Raw genomic sequence first — 19380 nt, 5'->3', positions numbered from 1 at the left:
GGGGAGCCACAGCCCCGTGTTCCGCCCGCCCCTGGCACTCCCGGCGGAGCAGAGATCCGGGGCAGCCGGGTGCGCGGGCTGGACCGCCGCCGCCTCGCTCCCTCCGTGACGGGGCTGCGGCACCGGGCCCGGGGCGCTGGAAGACGGGACGGCGGCTCGAGGGAAACGTCGGTGGCTCCGGAGGGACTCGGCGTCCTCCTCCGCAAAGGCCTTGGCAGGGGAGAGGCCGGTACCGACCAAGCGGCGGGGGACCAGGAGGCCGGGGAAGCGGGGTGTCCCCGGAGGGGGTTCGGTTCTGGCGCCTCCCGGCGCTGGGCCGGGGGGCGGCGGGCGCCACTCACCGCCTGCAGTGCAGCACTCGGGTACCGAACCCCGAGCGCCGGAGCAGGCCGCGCCCGCCCCCCGCCCCTCGCGGCGGCGCCCCCTGGCGGGCCCTCCGGGCACGGCGGTGGGTCACAGGGCGCCTGCGCGGCGGCGTGCGCGGGGCGCGTGCGCGCGGCGGCGGCGGTAGCGGCAGGGGCGGGCGGCGGGGTGCGGCCGGGTCGAGGGTCCGCTGCCGTCACGGGAGCGGTGGCTGCCGGCGGCGTGAGAGGTGAGTGCGGGGCCGGCGGCGCGGAAGGGCGGCCGGGCCGGGGGGCGGCGGCGGCGCGGGGCCGGGGCGCGGTGCCGGGCGGCGCCCCGGGCTCCCCACATGCGGTGGCGGGCCCTGAGGGGCCGTGAGGCGACCGGAGGCGCGCTGGCCGCGGGCCCGGTGGCGGCGTGGCGGCTTCGGCGGGCCCGGGCCTCCCGCCTGGCTGCGCGCGTGTCTCCTCAGCGGGGCGGGCGGGCGGCGGCCGGGCGGGCGGCGCTGGGCAGGAACATCCCCGCGTCCGGCCGCGCCGCCCTCGCTGTCAGGGGGCGGTGGCCCGGGGCCGGCACCGGCCTCTGCTGGCCGGGAGCTGCGGCGTCGCCTTCCCGGGGGGGCTGCTGGCCCGCTGCCCGCGGCACCTGCCCCGCTGGGGGGCGGCTGGTACCGCGGGGTGGAAGGGCGAGCCGGGGAGCGGCGGAGCGGCCGGCCCCAGCCGCAGGGCGCGTTCGCTCCGCTCGCAGGGGCTGCGGGGGGGGCCGGTCCCGGCTCCTGCGCTCGGCGGTGCTTGTGGAGCTGAACGTGGCCGGGAAGCCCGAGGGTGCTGAAGCCGTGGGGGAGGGGGGATGTTTCGGAACAAGCTTATCTGTGGCCCCATCTCTCACCCAGGGACGTGGGGGAAGCCGGCGTGGCCCCGCGGGCGAGTCCTGCGCTCCCCTCTGCTGCGGGGCGAAGGCTGGGCAGGGCTGTTCCCAGCCAGGCCCGTGCTGATCCCTGTTGGGAGCACTGTGACAAATTTAAGGTGACCTCTGCTCCCAGCAGATATAATAAAAGGTTGGCATATGATGATTTAGCCTTTTCTAAAGGTTTCTTGTTTCAGTGCTGAAAGTGAATTTTCCTTTACAGGGGTATATAAGAGTAGTCATACTTGGTTTACTCTCTAAAAGCTGCCAGATTCTGGTCTGGGGAAGAGTAGAGCACGGTGGTGACCTAGAATACTCTTGAGTGCTGAAGGGTTTCAGGAGTTACAGGTATTGTTGTCTCATTTACCAGCCGCTACAGAGCTCTCTTTCATAAGTGTAACGGTTCTTTTCTTGAGTCCTGTGAACTTTCAGTATTTGTAACATCCTGTACTGAGGAATTCCTAGCTTAACCTCAAACCCTGAGAAGCAGTGCTACCTTTTGCTTGGTTTGAACCTCCGTCTTTCTGATTTAATTTGATGTCGCTTTGTTCTTTTGTTAAGACCCAGTGAATTGTTGGTATCTGTTTACTCTTTATAAACACTCGTGATTCCCATCATATTTACTCTGAGTTATAAAAAAAGCTTTAAACGCTTTTGTTCTTTACGTATATCCTGTGCTTGCAACATGTGTCCTGCGCTAGAGTGCGGTGCTCCTTGTGCCAGCATCACTAGCTGTGCGCTCTTTGTCCCAAACTTATTTTTTGATTTTAAAAAGTTTACATTCTTCCTGTGTCAAACGTAAAATACAGAGCTTAAAGGCTGTTTGGCCAGTTTGCCAGTGTTCAACTGCACACAAGTTTTTCTATAGGGAGCTTATGAGACGTATTTGGCGGTTTAGCTTACAAAAAAAAAAAAGATGCTTTTAAATGTTCTTTGAAGGAACTTTACTGAGATCTTGGAAAAACAATGAAATACACAGTTTGCAATTAGGAGGAGGAAACTGAATACACAGTTTGATTTGCTTACATGATGAGGCTGTGATTCTTTTGGAGTCTGAAGTGTTTTCACACTGTTTGGTATCACATAAAGATCCATGCCTTTGCAAGGTGTATTTTATTTTTCTTTTTTTTTATTTCCCTATGACTGTGTGTGTAAATCTGGCAGACTGCTACGACGCTCTTTGTCGCTGGTAACTTCTGCTCGCTTTTTAGAAATGCAATACTTGATGCAAACGAGACTGGCAAGTATTGCAATATTGTTGTGCACAAATGATGATACAATATACACTAAGTGCACGCTTTAACTCATGTTTTAATTGTATCAAAAATATTTAAAGGTACTTTTGAAAACTGTTGTTGATTGACCAAGTATATTTTTTGTTTGGCTGGGTTTTTTTACTCCCTAGTGAAATCTGTAGGCGGCAGCGTAGAAATCAAAGGGAATGAAAAACGTGTGGGGGCTTTTTTCTCGAGGAAAAAGCTTAGGTTTTCCTGGTATACACGTTGCCCTTCAAATACAGCAGTGGCTTTGTTGTGGCTTTTCTTAAAAATAAAGAACATTTGGAGTGCCAGGTGACAAAAGATGACGGGAAGATAGACTAACAGGGTTTTTTTCCACCTCAAACAGGAATCAAGGGTGCTTTAACTGGATTTATCATTCATCCTGCAATGTGCTTAATGTGCCTCTTCACAGAACCTCATGCCTGAGGTACTGTATTTTTTTCCTTTTAGCCAGCAGTAATGAATAAGGCCTTGACAGAATCTGTAAAAGCTAGGAAGGATATGTGTTACTCACTTTTTATGAACTGACTGTGATATCCAGGACCTCTGCAAGTTGCTTGTACCACCCAGGAGGTGTGTAGTGGATCTGGGCACAGAACCCTGAAGTCTCACCTCCTAGTCTTAGACCTTTACTGTGTTAACCCTCGAGGTGTGTCAGGGTCACTTGTGTTCAAATAAATGGCAAAGGGTAGCTGTCTTGGTGAATCCATGCTTTTGCATGGGGTTGCAGAAGGAAAATAAAGTTTAATACTCTGCAGCTTTTGATTAAGGCAGGATACATGTTATATTCATATACTGGGGATTCAGGTATCTACTGAAGTCCTAGTTTTTAGTTTCTGTATAGCTGTATGGGTGCACCTCGGTGTAGTGTTATTTCACAGCTGTGCAGCTGTTCAGGTGCTTGTTTCTAATGCCCTTTGGGTATGTATTATCCAATAAACATAATCTTGGATTCATAGTATTTAAGGTCATTGATATTTGGTCACTAATATTGTTGCTTTTATATAAAATTTGGAGTATGAGTGGCCGTAGTAAGAGTGTTGATGCACTGAGGTTGAGGTGCCTGAATACCTCATGTAGACCACTTTGTTTTCACTGTGGTTCCCTAAGAAATACTGCTTACGTGGTAAATCTTATGTGTGTTTCATCCCAGGAAAAAAAACAACCCAATTTTAAATCAATAAACCCAATTTCAGCCTAATTTGACAAGGGTGGAAGTTTCAAAAACATTATATAAAAGGTTTTGGGTGGTTTCTTTTATTTCATTGAAACAGCTTTTTGTGCCAAAAGGGGTAAGACCCTCCTAGCATTCACACTGAGGGAACAACCAGCGAGAATTGCACTCTTGTTAAGCATCAGTAATGTGTGCATGGGAGCTGAAACTCTGATCAGAGCTCTGCAGAAAGCGAGGTTCTTCAGTTCTCGTGTTCACATGGACCTCTGGATTGTGGACTGCTATGCTGCTGAAATCTGGCTTGGCTTGGTTTTTTTGTTTTTTGTTTTTTTACAAACCCCCCCCCCCCCCCCCGGGTGCCACTGTGTTTTGCTTCTCTTGCAGGTGTATGGCAGGACAGAAAGTGGTGTGAAAACTTTGAAAGGCACTGAGAAGTCCAAGTAGGTCATTCCATTGCTGAATGGTATTAGGGATGAGGTCTCCTATTTAACTTTTTTTACTCTTTCTTGGCATGCATTCTAAAAGTCTGGCAGTTGTCTATTCATTTGGCGCTTGCCTAAAAACAATGGTGAGTAAGTTGAGCTGTTGTGGAATGGTAACACGGTCTTGATTAAATTGCAGGGAGCCCTTTTACTTGTCAGGTCTGGTGGCTAAGCTGCACACATGAAAAAATTTTTAACTCCTTTGCATGGGTGAGGATGGTAGGATATACTTAGAACTGCCCCACCCACCCAATTCATTATTGAAAGTTTCTGCCTGACTTCACGTATCAGGTGGACAGAGTGAATCATCTCTGATCTAGTTTTTGTGACTGAAAGATGAGCAATTAAGTCATTTAGATATCTTAACTTCTGCTTGCTCCTGATAAAGCAGTATCAAACTTCTGAGCCTGCAAGACATTGATCAAAGGTGGTGGCTGAACAAAACAACACAGCTCAGTACAGATGATTTTGGCTGAACTCCTTGTGTGTTTTCTGCTAGTTTTTGGCCAAAACAGGGCCATATCCAATCTGGAAAGACAGATATGGAAGACCTGACAAACTGTGAAAATGGGGTTATCAAAGAGCAATATCAAAACTAAAATCCACCTAACAAAGGGGCATCTCGTGTTAACGTAGCAAGGGCAGAGACATACCCTGCTATGAAGTAATTCCTCTGCCAAGAATTTTTCGAAGTGCAGGAAGTATTAAAAGCATAAATCTAGAAAGCCCTAGAAGAATTCAGGTTCATGTTTCCTCTCTGTTTTCTGTCACTGTTTTCTCCCTTCTCTCAGTAGACAGGGAACTTTCCTTCAGAAGTGTTAAAGAAAGGATCTAGAAGTTTTTTCTCTCCTACAAAAAAATATTGATGCAACATGAAGTTATGATAGCTTTGTGAGGAGGGGAAGTGGAATCCAAATAGTGAATTTCCCCAGCAGATTTCTGGCTGGGTAACAGGAGAGCGAGCTGTCCATGTTAATAATACTAGAAAATACGTAATTAGGTCAGAACAGGAGCAGCTCTCCTGATGATGTCTCAACATGTCAATTGGAAATCTTGCACATTCCAAAGGAAGTGCCAGGTGTGCAGGCAGTGAATGCAGACTTTGTAGTATCTTTTGAGAAGGAAACTAACTCAAACAGGAATGCCAGTTTCTCGCAGGCAGTGATGGACAAGATAGAAATAACTCTAATTACATATTTTTGCTCCACACTTCGTTATGGGGTGATTGGATTTGTTTTTTGGTTTTTTATTCTTTGAAAATTATTCCCATTCTGCTGTGACTGATAGAACTCTTCATGTTCTGATGATCTTAACTGTAACAGAAGTCCTTTCTCTAAGCAACCCAAATTACCTCTTACTACTGTAGACTTTCCATTCACTCCTTTTTCTCGCTGAGTAACATTTAAACTTGGCTTTGAAGCTTATGCCCAGCTTTCTGTTTCTAAATTCTAAGTCTTGTTTTTAATGTGTTGACATGTTAATTTGTATTTTTCTCTTATTCAGTTCTTGTTGCCTGTTGTACGTCGAGTTTTTCTCTCTAAGGTTTTCCCCAAAAATTGTTTTGAAGTTCAGGAAAAAAACCAAAAAAACCAAACCAAACCCAAACAAAAAAATCCCAGACAAACCCTAAACCAATTTTCCTGCTCTTAATAATGTTTGTTGGTAATTTTGTTTTCAGAGTATGTTTTTTTTTTCCCCAGCATATATTTATATTCAAATACCATGCATCGCCAAGTTCAAGGGTGCTTGAGAAACAGAAAGATTTTTCCATGCAGATTTCAACCCCAGCTTCTTGCTATCTTATGAGAGTTTTATTGCTAGGCAAATTGTTTACAGGAAAAAATAGAGATTTCATACATTTTGAACAAAGTGGTATGTGGATTTAATAGAAAAGGCCTGATGGCGGTAATATTGTTTGCTTGGTTGTGTCTTACATTAATAAAACCTGTGTCTTCCATAATGTAAATCTTTAACCAAACTACACCTGCTCGCAGTGTACAGGTTTGAGGGGTGTAGGAGCTTCTTTCTACTCTTTTTTTGCTTAATTTGTCTAAATTTTGTTTTTCAGTACTACAACATGTGTATCCTGGTGTTATTTTTTTCTCTGGCATTGTATGTGCCACACATGATTCCTTTCAGCTAAGATGACCTATTTTAAAGGAGCCCTGCAAAAAAGCATACTTAAAAGACTACAAGCTCTAATTGTATTTGTGTAGTTCATACTTAGCCTGAGGCCTGGCATGTTTGCATGGAGTTATTTCCTATTGCAAATGTTGCTTTTCTAAAATCCAAGCCTTAGTGAGGTAATTCAAGATACTAATGCTGTGAAAGAGCATGCATGTTCCAGGCTTTTTTGTTACCTTACTACTGTTCTCTGCATCGAAAGCTCTAATAACCTCTTAAAGCCCCAACAACACAACCCTTGGGTAACATGTTTCATTAGAAATCTTAAATCATGTTGACTAAAGCTATTTTAACTGCTGATGGGTATGGGATACATATGGCTTTGTAGTTTACCAATATATGAAACTGCGTGTATTGTCTTGCAATATGGGTGTGATGACCCTCTGGATATCAGTGCCTGGTGTGTGCAGGTAGGGGTGAAATTCTGGGATACCCTGCCTTTCTGTGAAAAGCTCTGGACAGAAATGCATAGAGGTAAAAGCTCTTGGGGGAGCTCGTGGTTTTTGTTTTAAAGAGAGGTCTGTTTCCAAGTCTTTGCCATTTTTATTTATTTTAGGAACTAGGCATATAGAAGGCTTTGTATAACTTGTTCTCCGTGGCATTTTTGTTGCTATAGTTTGAGTTTTTATTGCATGTTATAAACATGCAGAATTTTTTTTTATAAAAAAGCAGAACCAGCTGACTTAGTTCTGCCATCTCTGTGATGCTACTTCTTACTGATCAAAATAGCAGTCTGTTGCATAGGTAGTTAATTTGGAAAATAATTTCTGCCCTGGAATTGTTGGTTACCATGAAGGTTTCTAGCACAGCATCTTCCGATACTTCAGTGGTTTGCAGTAAATGCAGGAATTAAGCTTTAAAATCTCTCTGTGCTGCAGTCCAGTGATGATTTGGCAGCAGTTGCAGTGTGTGGTGCTCCTCCCCCATGATTCATTTCCACCATATGCTACCACTGGCTTGGTTGTACCAACACAGTTGATTGTGGTACTTCTTGGTAAACTGGATGAAACAACTCCTCACCCTTTTTCAGTGTGTGGTCACAGCTTAGGAGGTGGCGTGCTACCTCGGTGGGAAGGGGAAACGTGATTTGGAAACTTCTGAAGGCAGCCTTGCTGCTGGAGAGACTGTGGCAGTGTCTCAAAGCAGGTAGTGATCTGCCCTACACAGACAGCAGCAGTAGGGACTAGGATGGTGAGTTAACAGTTACATCTTAAGGCACAGCAGTGCTATGGTATTAAAATACACCTGCCTTTCTGTCACTGTCTGCTTGTAGCATTAGAGCCTTTGTGTTCTGGAATATTATGTTGTATTGTATGCTGCCAGTAACAGTGGTCAACCTTTATTAATAATACAATGCTAAAAATGTTGAATTTGTGACATTTTACATAGTTTTGTTTTACAAGGGGTTTCAATTTTGGGGTTTGCAAAATGCCTGAAATGTTTCTAAGCCTCTAATTTGATAGAACTTACCTTTTTTAAAAAATTTTTCTTCTTTTTTTTTTTTTTTTCTCTCCCTAGCCCTGTTAAATGAAAATCTTGGTACAACTGTTCTGGAATAATATATGCAGTCCTGCTGTCAGCTTTTGATGGTCAGTGCTGTTCTTCATTTTACTGATACCTTTACAATATGCAGTTGCATACACATCTCTTTACATTTGACTGGAGCCTTTAAATGGAATGACTGATTTTTTTTGCTGTATGCTGAAACTCACATCTATGCCTTTCTGCCAAAGCTCAAAAGTTTTTGCCAGATTTCATTTCAGGTGATTCATGTTTTAGAAATCTAATTCCTGCCATTTTCGAAAAGGGTAAACTGCTTCTGCATCTTCTTTCAGCTTGTTTTCCTCCAAATTTTTCCCCTCCGATGTCCTGCTGGGTCTTTCTGGACAAGGTTTCTGCACTGCTTCTCACCAGTGATTGGTTTTCAATAGTGTGTGTGTACATACATGGATACTTCCTTAAGAACTGCATGTTGTAGTGACCACAGTCTGTATCACTGGAGTTGCCTGTTAGGGCTTTGTACCAAAACTTAAGGTAGTCTGTTTTCACTTAGTACAGCAGAATCATGTGTGTTCCCAGTGGGAAGACAGCAGGATATGGATATAGATAAAGACTGTCAAAAAGGACAAAGCTAAGACTTAAATAGGAATGAGCTGTTGATTTGTTTGGATGGTCTTGAAGAGAAGGTTGAAGGAAGGGGGTCTCATAAGTTTTAGAAGTGAAATAGTTCACTATTTCTCCTTTTTATATGTTCCTTTTGCTATTTTGATGGTTTTGGAGCTGTGATCTTTCTGGAATATGCAGTATAGTTCCTCCCACTGTTTGTTTCTTCTCTTTGAAGCAGTGTATTTGCTGCTGGGTGCAAGTTGAGGATTACTGATCGTACCTCAAAGGCATTTGGGTGAGAAGGCAGATGCAAGTTCCTTCTTGTTCAGGCTGGCAGTGGAAGCTTTAGCATACAACAAATGACTGCTTATATTCCATGCTATTTCCAAAGTTCCTGCTGTTCATATGATGAAAATTTGGAATGAATTGAGTTTTAGGCTATATCCATTTGATTATCAAACCTACTCTTCACTTTACCAGGAAATCTGACATTTAAGTGTCAAATATCTCCTGTAACAATTCCCCAGTTTGCCTAGGAAAGCTGTTTGCTGATCTTTTACAGCATGTATTTTTCAAATACTTGGTATAAGCTTTCTTTAGTTTGGCTGAAGCCTATTAAGTTCTGCTTGTTCTGTCACTGATTAGTGAGAATAATCTGTTCTTGGCTTCTTAGAAAAATTCTTTATGTATTCTAATCTGGGTACTATGGCTAGTTATATTTCAAAGAACAGCTTTTCTGGTATGTGCTACTTTATGGAGCTTTTATCTGGTGTCCTCTAATGCAGTTTCTTGATGTCTGATTAATTCTGAATTGAGTGAATTATTATAGTAAACAGTAGCAGTGCAGCCCAGCACAAGTATTTTGGTTTATTATATAATTTTTTGACCTTTCTTTACGCTAAAACTGTTTAGGCAGGAGACTATGTAGACGAGAAGTGTGAATCTTGGCGTGTGTGTGTACAGGTGTACAGAGGTGTATGTGTGTGAACCTACAAATGACAGAGTATCTTGTTACTAGGTTTGAGGTCATGATCCCTTTCCATTTGCAGGTACCTCTAAGGACTTGTCCCTTTGCCTGTGGGAAACTGACTGGCAGTAAGGCAAGACTGTGGGAATTTGTACTTACATGGTTGGAATGCAGTCACTTGTCACGGAGCTCTCAAGTCATTGCATCTCCATTTCACTATTGTCTTTCTAGCCTGTGAGCTCTTCATAATGGCTTCTGAGACACTGAGTGTGTCTAGCTGTGATAAGAAAGTGTTAGCAACATTAAAAACACTTGCTAAAGCTTATCTTTAAAATGACTATAATTGAGTGTGCTTTTCCTAACATTTTTTTCTTGCTTTGTGCAGGACTTTGTTTCAGGGTAAAGAATGCAGACTATAAAGTGTGTAGTTGTTGGAGATGGTGCTGTGGGAAAAACTTGTCTTCTCATCAGCTATACCACCAATGCCTTCCCAGAAGAGTACATCCCTACTGTGTTCGATAACTACAGTGCCCAAATGACTGTTGATGGCCGGACAGTTAGCCTGAATCTCTGGGACACTGCAGGCCAGGAGGAATATGACCGCCTGCGCACGCTCTCGTATCCTCAAACCAATGTATTTGTCATCTGTTTCTCCATCGGCAGCCCCTCTTCCTATGCAAATGTAAGGCACAAATGGCATCCTGAAGTTTCTCACCACTGTCCAAATGTTCCTGTTCTTTTAGTGGGCACGAAGAGAGACTTGAGAAATGACCTGGAAACAGTTAAAAAGTTGAAAGAGCAAAGCTTGTCTCCCACTACCCCGCAGCAGGGGACTTCGCTGGCTAAACAAATTGGAGCAGTCAAATATTTGGAGTGCTCAGCGCTGAATCAGGAGGGTGTTCGGGAGGTGTTTGCTGAAGCTGTGCGTGCGGTTCTGTATCCTGTGACAAAGAAGAACGCAAGAAAATGTGTCTTATTGTAGTTACCTTGGGTGATGGATGTTCGAAGTTGAATATTGGAGGGTTCTTTAATGAGTTAAATTGAAGATTTGCATCTTGCACTAACAGCTCTAAGCAGAAATGGTTTATGCAACAAATATTCTTGCAGTCTTACTGCTTCAGGGATACTGAAACAGAACAGTTTGGGTTCCCCCCCGCCCCCCCCCCCCCAACTGAGAGGTCAAATATCTACTTTATTTCTAAAGTTCTGGTCTTCAGCTTCTCCAGGTATCACTTGGCTTCTGTCTTTATTTAGTGGAGGAAAATAGAAGAAGGGACTGCTTTGAAGCCAGACTTCTTTACTACGTAGCTGTCAGTTACTAGATTTTGCTGAAAATAGCAAATTCTGATAACTTGGCTTTAAGTGTAGCTGCTGCTTTTCCCATCGCTTATTTACTGATTGAATTGGTTTTACAAACAGAAGTCTGGCTGTCCAGTTGTTTTAATTTGTCAGTTTAAAGCTTGAAAACAATTTGTTTACATGCAAAAATACCTGAGATATTACTGAGATTCACCTTATAGTGAACTGTGATCGTTTATACGCAGAGTTAGTATAAGGCATGTTTAATGCAATGAGCAGGACCCAGGGAACACCTGCATTTGTTAATAGAAGCAGGAGCTGATTTCTTCTGATATAAGGAACTTAGAATAATGATGAGTCACTCAAATGAGTGATTTTTTTTCATACTTTTGAATTGGAGAGGTGGAAGAGTAATTTAGATGCAGGTCTTCCATAATCATCTGAACTGAGTTTATTTCACTCTCCAAAGAGGCTTTGCACCCTGAGAATAAAGTTAACAGTCATCTTCTCGGACTGACTGAGGTAGTTGGGATGACACTTACCAAAATGGGATTTTCAGTGTCATCCCTTTGATGAATCCCAGAGACTTGATAGCAGCCCATTTGTTCTTGAGGAATTCATTGCTTAAGTCCCTAATGTTTTTGGGGCCACAACCTGAGATTTTTACAGCAAATTCCTTTATTGGTTTTCTGGGAGAATACTGACAGAAAATTTGGAATTTCTATTTACAGGAACCAGAAACCCTTATTTTGTCCTGGCAACTCAATGATGGTTTCAGTTTAAGTTTTTAACTGTTAGCCAGGCACTGGATAGGTTTACCTGGACAGTTTTTCTTCCCTACTAGGTGATCAGTTATTATAAACTCTTTTAACTGAAGGTCTGTTTATGTACTTTTAAACTTTCTTTAGCAGCTTTAGTGAGTGGCAGCTGGCTTTTATTTTCAGGATGTGCACTGTTCTTTATGTGTGATTCCGGGACCAGCTGAGGAGTGAGCGCATGAAACCTTCCTTAGACTTACCCTTACAGCTTGGTGGTATGAAAGCAGCATGCTTCAAAGATACTTTGTGTGAAACCAATGGTGCTGGACTGGGCTTTGTTGTCTGAAGTTGACAGTGCTGTCTTTGTCCGGATGCAGCCTCAATTGGTAATTCAGAACTTGCTTTCTTGTGATTCCCACACATGCAAAACTGCACTGGTGTATACCCTGGGCAGAAAAAAAGCCTCATTTTAGCAAGATAACAGAAAATACATCAACAAGGTTATTGGGGATCTTGTGTTAATTTGACCTTGCTTTATCTGATACGGGCAAAAATACCCAGTGGATAGAAACATTTGTATTTGTGCCCTGATTCCCCTCTTTGAAGAGGATGTGCCTTTCTTCAGCTGGTGTAACTGATGCTGACACTTAACTGCAACTTTTGTATATCTGAGGAATGCTCCTACTGAAACTGCAACCCACAGATTTTAAACTGCAGTTAATCCAAATACTAGTATGTGTGGCTAGTGAACCAACACTGACTTCCAAACATTGCCTGATTGCAGGCAACACCAAAACACCTGTTATGCATGATGTTTGCAGAAGCCTAGAGACTCTGCATATTTTTCTTCACCAAGTGCCATTGCCTGGAGTGTCTTTGCATCTTTTGCACTCATAGAAGAAGTGCTGTTCCAGATGTGGCTCCTATTGCAGTGCCCTGCATGCTGTGAGGGCATAGGAGTATTTCAGTGAGGTAACCTCTACTCACCACGTTCTGCCTTTACTTTAGTAGTAGGCCTTTAGTGTGGGCTTGACTCGCAGGCAGCAATTAACTCTGTGCCTTGTAATTCAAGATTATTTTCTATAGGTAAATTTCAGTAACTGAGTACATAGACTTTATCATGTTTAAAATGTATTTATTTAAGCCAGTGCATGTTTTTTTTTAATGCTGGTCAGGCCTAAATCAACTGTCTAGTTACCCTGGTGCAAGCCCATAACCTTTGCTTCATTCACAGATGTACTTTAAAAGATTTGTGATATCTTTGAACTGCTCTTAATAGACTTAATTTCAACAACAGGCACCTCTTTTTTTCTACATATATTTGCGATTTTGTACCGAAGCTACTACTGTTTTAAAGTTTTTACTTTTTTACATATTCAGATCTTTGTTGTGCATCTTTTGTGGTTATTCCTAACTGGATTACAATAATTTTGTGAAGAAAACCTTTGAGCAAGTATTATTGCACAGCCCTGACCCTGTTTCTGGAGGCTCACAGAGCAGCCATCCTGGTGTTAACTGGAAGAGAGTATGGTCAGATAAAAGTCAACTACTTAATTTGTTTGAATTGATTACATTATTGATTACATCATGGTAGAACACTTTATCCCCATGTAGATTACCTAATAAATGGGTTGCACAATAGTACTGAGGAGAATAACGCAGTAATGATGAAAATGAGCAGAAAGTGAACTTTGAACTGTCAAAAACCTTTTACTGACTTTGGAGTACCTCATCAATAGCCATTTAGATGCCTTATATTTCTGTTGCTTTCTGCCAGGAGCAAAAGTCCTGCTGGCTGACAGCTGGTTTCCTCCAGCCTCTGCTTTTCATGAGAACGAGCTTCAGGAGCGCACAGATTGAATGAGCTTTTCCATTAGGTGGGCATTCTCAGTCTGTGGTTCAACCACCCCCCTCCCCCATTTCTTGGTGCATTTTATTGTAAGTAGTCCAGTGCTTCAGTCTACAATCCATTCTGTTCCTCCTGCTTTTTGCCTGTGGGTAGGTAAATACAGACTTCATCCAGCCCTGCAGCTGGATTTTGTCTGTTTTCAGGAGATCAGAAAAGGGGTTAAGCTGTGCAGGTTTCCCGAACTGTTCAAGATTCCTCGGTTTATTACTGGATAGAAACCCAATGTGTATGTTTTAATTTGCAAAAGAGACTCTATGCAGAGAGCGATTTTAATCTTTCGGTTTGAATTGTTTCTGAAATACTTATGTTTTTAAATATAGCTGAAGCCATCCACAGGGGAGCTGAGCAGTTCAGGAATTCTATGTCCAAAGGATGTTACGAGGCACGCTTAAATGTCTAAGTGCTTTCTCCAGTTTACAGCTGCAATTATTTCTGTGAAATTAAAACTAGAAGAGCCTCACTGTGCTTTGTCCCCCTGTGCTAAACCTGGCTTTGTGGGAACCTTGGTGCTGCTTGGGCTGCCCCCGGGGAGGCGGCCAGGGCTCATGGGGGTCCCAACCCCCTGGGTGGGCTGCGGGGCCCATCAGCAGTGGGAGCCCAAGACTCTGAAGTGTGGTACTGATACATACACTGGCAACTTGATTTTATACTGTAAAAGTATTTGTATTACAGCTAACAGTTTTAAAGGATGATTATTATTTTTTTTTAAATTATGCAGAATTAAGTTGTAATAAACCTTTCCTCATCTCTCTGGCTGTCGTATTAACTCACCCTGCTGTTTGTAACGCACCTGTTCTAAACGTAGTTCTTTCCTGTGGAAAGCCAGACCCCGTTTCTTAAACGCAATAAACGATTTTTCGGTGAAGGCCGGAGCCTCCGCGCTTCCTTGGGGCGGGCCGGGCCGCCGGGGGGCGCTGCGGGGCGCGGCAGGCGGGGCGGGGTTTCCCGCGGGGAGCGCCGGGGTCGCGCTTCCGCTTCCGGGTGCCGCTGGCGCGATGTCAGACTCGGAGAGCGAGGAGGAGGCGGATGGCGGCCGCGCCGAGCCCTTCTCGCTGGCCGGGTTCCTCTTCGGCAACATCAATGAGGCGGGGCAGCTGGAGGGGGACAGCGTCCTCGACAAGGTAGGGCTGTGCCACCGCGGGCCGGGGCCGGGCAGGCGGCTGAGGGCTCGGCCCGGCCTCCCGGCGGAGCCTCCCGGCTGGGACGTTGCTATGGTCTCTGCAGGAATCCAAGAAGCATCTGGCCGGGCTGGGTGTGCTGGGACTGGGCAACCTGATCACTGAGATCACAGCCAGCGAGGACGACAGCCCAGAGGCTGATGGAGCCCACTTGGATGAGGAAGGTTTGGCACTGGGGTGCCCGCGGTTACACATAACAGGGGCTGCGGGGTCAGAGCTCTGCTAGGGAGGAAGAAACACACCCGGGTCATCTGGGGCCGCAAGGAATGTTGTGGTGGTGTCTGGTCAGAGGGCCTCTGGCAAATGCCTTGCCTTCTGCTTCTTGCCAGAGTGAATCCCACGTTCTCTCCTGGTGACTTTTGCACTTCTCTTTCTTTTTTTAATATATTTTTATTTAACTTGTTTCTCCTTGGTTACCAGTCTTTAGGGTAAATTCAGAGCTCTTGAAGCTTTTGGGTGGAACAAGGGGAAGAATACTCTGATGGTTATCATCATGTTAATCAGATGGTTTTGTTCCTCTAAGAAAAGGAAGCATAGGAAAAAAATCATATGTACACGGTGAAGTCTGAAGTTAACAATATATATATTAGGATAAAGTTTTGTGTGACTGGATTTGTTTTCTTCCTAGGCTGGGTTAAGAGCACAGAGGATGCTGTTGATTATTCGGATATTAATGAAGTGGCAGAAGACGAGAGCCGTAGGTATAAGCAGGCAATGGGCAGCCTGCAGCTGGTTCGAAGACCAGGTAAATGGGATTCACGTTTCAGCTCTAGCTGTAGGAGGTATTTTGGGGCAGCGGGCCCTGACAGTGCCTTTATACAGCTAACGTCATGCCTTTTCACTCCTTGCTTCAAGAACACAATGTAAGGTTTTGTGAAACGGTGTTCATGGGATGCAGCCACTGCCTGGTATCTTACTTTTTTAAAGAGTTAATTCTTCAGTAAACTACGCAGAAGAGAAACCAGGATCCTCCTTTTGCTCTGGGATCCCCTGCAGAGAATATTCAATACCTGCTCATGTTTTTTAAGCTGTTCTTAGGAAGAGGGTTATGCAGGAGGCCAGGTGCTTCTCAGAGATACTCAAAGATAGACATAAGGTCCTGATCCCTTAGAGAGTCATTTCAATCTTAATATCTCTCTTCTGTTTTACCTTTGAAATCTTGTTCTGAAATGACCTGAGAAGGTACTTTGGTTCTTTTGTCGGTCGTAGGGATCTCTGTCTGGCCTAGAACAGATTTTCAAAAACACGTAGCTTTTCCTTTTCAGTGGCTGCTAGTGTAAATGCTAAATCTTTGCGTATTCCTTAAAGCTGGCTTATGCTTAACCTTTCTGTTGATATATTGTGTTTAGTGGGACGTAATGGTAATTTGGTCTTTGTAACCACATTTTCGTTGCTGCTTTAGCAGCTTTATTTGCTCTGCAAAGTGTGAATAAGGGAGGAGGTAGCAGGAAAGAAAAAAAAAGTATATTTTAAGTGCTTCAGTCATCTTTCTGTCAGTTTGCCTTTTTCTTTCCTTCCCACTCTTTCTTAAATTTCAATCTTGCAAATAAGTTTGTGCAGGAAGCCAAATTTGTAAGTTTTGCATCTAGTTACAAAATGAGAATGGTCTTCTCATCAGGTTGGGACAGGTATGAGGCAGTATAAATGGGAAGGGTGCCTGGTTCCCTTTTATTGCCTGCTTAATATGCAGTCTTGTCTCCTGACTGGTTAGATGATGATGAGGATGATTACGATGCTGATTGTGAAGATATTGATTCCAAGCTGATGCCGCCGCCACCACCGCCTCCAGTACCTGGAAAGAAAGAAGATGAAAAGGATGCAGCATCCACTGGTGAGTGAGGACTTTCTTTCTAGCAATATGAATGTCTGAAGGAAGCAAACACTGCTGTTTAGCAGTTTGTTCTGCGGCAAGCACCACACGTCGTCGCAATTCGCTCTGCAGACTGCATCTAAAGGTGGGTCTTTGTTCTGATACACAGTGTTACAGGACTGTCTGAAACACAGGGTGAAATATTTCCAGTGATTGTTAAAATACTGATATTGACAATGAAACTACTTTTTTATCTCATCCTCTCAGTTGTGGCTGGGAAATTCACCTGGAACGCTTAGGATAAAATGAAAGGTTAAACCAGTATGGTACTCGTAACACCTGCAGAGGCTTAGTTTTTGCATAACTTGGTATAAACAGTAGATGTGGCATTATGGGATTGTACTAGGGGACAGGGAGGAAACCTGTTTGTTTATAAGGTGCTTGTTCTATTGTAGTATCTGAAGATGGAGACGGTATCATTTTGCCCTCCATCATTGCTCCTTCCTCTGCTGCCTCCGACAAGGTGGATTTCAGCAGCAGCTCTGATTCTGAGTCAGAGATGGGACCTCAAGAAGCCAGGCAGGCAGAATCCAAGGAAGGCAAACTCACACTTCCTCTTGCAGGAATCATGCAGCGAGATGCTACCAAACAGTTGCCAAGTGTTACAGAGCTCTTCCCGGAGTTTCGACCAGGCAAGGTATTGTAAGAGATACGTGGAAGTGACAGAAACTGTATCATGCAAGCCTCTAAATATGAATGAGATAGTATTAAGGGTATGTAGTAAGTAATTGCATAGATGTTCTTGCTCATCTCAGTATTTTCTTTATTTTCTGTGTGCTGCTAATTCCAGACAGCTGAACATGTAATGCCTTTCCTGCCATTTGCAGGAGCCTCTTAAAAAGCGTCATATAAATCAGGGTGTGAAATAGTATGTTGCTGTTCTGTAAGACCATTGCACAGGCTGTTGCTTTGTGAAAATTGTTTCTTTGAGGTAGTAGAGATTACTTTTGCCAGATGATAAATAACCATAATGCTAATCTGTCTGCTTTCTGGCTTTTCTGGCAAAATATTTGCTCCTCCTTTCATGCTGTCCTGAACTTGATGTGCTTTTCCTGAAACAATTTGTGATTTGTATCCTTTAGTTAATCCTTCCTCAAAACTGCTCTGAGTGTGGATCAGAAATTAGCTCAATAACAAACTGGTTGAAAGAATGATTGTTCTTTGCACAAAGCAAATTCATTACAATACTTTCCTAAATGCTCCCAAATAGCAAATGTAGTGGATGTATTTCAGTAATGATTTTGAAAGTTTCAAAGCTGCAAGAGGAGAAGGAGAATAAAGGTGAGCTTACAGTTGCCAAGCAGATGGTTGTGAGCCAGTATAACTTGGTTTTATATGTGCCTCCATCATAGGCCTTGTGTAAGGAGCTGAGCAGTTTGCATAATTAAATGTCATGTTTTAATGATTTAGCTAACTGCTGTCTATTAGAAATCTAGGTGAGGCTCTAGCACAGAAGTTAGCCTTCTGGATGCTCTCTTGGCTTTTGCAAATTTGATGTTTCCTGTGTTAATGTATTCTCTATCAGTTGACCTGTTCATTTCTTTGGTCCTCAACATATAATGTCGGTGTTGAACACGCCCAGTGGGTGTAGGAATCAGTGCAAGCTGTTAATGCTGAGTACTTCTCGTAATAATTCATGAGCACCAGAGCTGGCAAAGCCTGAAATTCTGTAGATTTGGCTGTGACGATTGATGTCTAAGAATGTGCATGTTATTGTAGCACTGTTTTTCTGGAGGAAACCACTTAAAATAGCATGTGGAGAAGCAGAGTTTTGTGTTTCATTTAAACTGTTAGCAGCTAAACTATGTCTGAGACCTTTGCCCTTTGTGAAGGGTTATTGAAAATGGCCAAAGGGTTCAGAAGTGATCTAGGGGAGTTTTGGGAAGAAGGATAACGTGGATGTGGGCAGAGATAGACAGTGGTCACATAAACATCGTTTCCCTTGGGGATCAGTGGAACAGATTAACAGGGAACATTAATAGGATGTCTCTTTACAAATCTTTGATTCTAATTCCTGTTGCCTAAATCTGTCAGTTTGGGAATAATGCTTTCCCTCTTTATAAGAGTGTTCTGAAGAAACCATTGTCAGTGCTTAAAACCCAGCGATCTTAATTGCGGAAGAAACAGAAGAGAAAGTTTGTCATTGTCATTAGTGCAGGTTATGGAGGTATGGAGTTATGGAGTATGCATATAGGAGAACTACGTTATGCTGGAAATAAAAATGCATGTTGCTTAAAAATCTTGCTTTATATAACTTTCTTCTAGCTTTGTCTCTTTTGCTAATAATTTTGTCAGCTCTTCTTCAATCTCCATGTGTCTTTCTGAAGGTTGTGGATTGTTCAAAATGAAAATAATTATTTCCAGGTGGTGTCTTGCCACATGCCCAATATGTAAAGGCAATCTTTCTTCCCTCTGTCGAGTTTTCTTGTGTCTGAAATTAAGAATAAATCCTTTTGAAAAGGAAGGACTTATCAAACAGATGTATCAAAAACATTTTTTTCAAGTATAACCAAGAGATTGTTCATTGCATCAGCGGCTGGGATTGTAGTACAGGCTGAGCTTCTGAATTTCAGGGTGGTCTCTTTTGTTACTGCTTTTCAGGTGAGGGAAAGACAGACAAGCATTCCACAGTGTTTTTTTCTCTGACCCTCTTGGTTTTTTTCTGTTCTAGGTGCTGCGTTTCCTGCGTCTCTTTGGCCCTGGAAAGAATGTTCCATCGGTTTGGCGTAGTGCCCGAAGGAAACGCAAGAAGAAACATCGGGAGTTGGCACAGGAAGTGCAGATGCAGGAGGGTGAAGTTGTAGTTGAGAGTGGAATGGAAGGAAAATCTCCTTGGGAATATGAGTTTGCTGCTCCTCCCCCTCCTGAGCAGTGCCTTTCAGATGATGAGGTGGGATATCTGAGACTCGGAGAGGGTCGCCAGCT

At 43.8% G+C, this 19380-nt stretch overlaps 2 protein-coding genes across 6 annotated transcripts in view; both read left to right on the top strand.

Annotated features, from left to right (window-relative positions):
- Nucleotides 1-24: 24 nt before the first annotated feature.
- LOC101924225 (rho-related GTP-binding protein RhoG-like) lies at nucleotides 25-14272 on the top strand. 5 transcript variants are annotated; one of them, XM_055818080.1, is made up of 4 exons: nucleotides 484-592; nucleotides 1472-1596; nucleotides 7887-7957; nucleotides 9827-14272. In XM_055818080.1, the coding sequence occupies exon 4, from the start codon at nucleotides 9848-9850 to the stop codon at nucleotides 10421-10423; it is 576 nt and encodes a 191-aa protein (XP_055674055.1). In that variant the 5' UTR covers nucleotides 484-592; nucleotides 1472-1596; nucleotides 7887-7957; nucleotides 9827-9847; the 3' UTR covers nucleotides 10424-14272. The 5 variants fall into 5 exon arrangements, with proteins under 5 accessions (XP_055674056.1, XP_055674054.1, XP_055674053.1 ...); XM_055818081.1 differs by lacking the exons at nucleotides 484-592; nucleotides 1472-1596 and adding an exon at nucleotides 25-229; XM_055818078.1 differs by lacking the exon at nucleotides 1472-1596 and having other exon boundaries at nucleotides 482-592.
- A 105-nt stretch (nucleotides 14273-14377) lies between these two features.
- The window catches only part of TAF1 (TATA-box binding protein associated factor 1), a 32491-nt gene continuing 27488 nt past the window's right edge, over nucleotides 14378-19380 (top strand). Inside the window, exons 1-6 of the mRNA XM_055817701.1 lie at nucleotides 14378-14528; nucleotides 14632-14749; nucleotides 15214-15330; nucleotides 16297-16416; nucleotides 16851-17092; nucleotides 19127-19345. Of these exons, the coding sequence (XP_055673676.1) occupies nucleotides 14403-14528; nucleotides 14632-14749; nucleotides 15214-15330; nucleotides 16297-16416; nucleotides 16851-17092; nucleotides 19127-19345 (942 nt within the window). The 5' untranslated portion in view covers nucleotides 14378-14402. The remainder of the gene's footprint in view (nucleotides 14529-14631; nucleotides 14750-15213; nucleotides 15331-16296; nucleotides 16417-16850; nucleotides 17093-19126; nucleotides 19346-19380) is intronic.

The sequence above is a fragment of the Falco peregrinus genome, chromosome 13 (assembly GCF_023634155.1).
Source record: "Falco peregrinus isolate bFalPer1 chromosome 13, bFalPer1.pri, whole genome shotgun sequence".
Classification (NCBI taxonomy): Eukaryota; Metazoa; Chordata; class Aves; order Falconiformes; family Falconidae; genus Falco; species Falco peregrinus.
The sequence above is the reverse complement of the archived record's forward strand: the minus strand, read 5'-3'. Positions and strand labels throughout refer to the sequence as shown.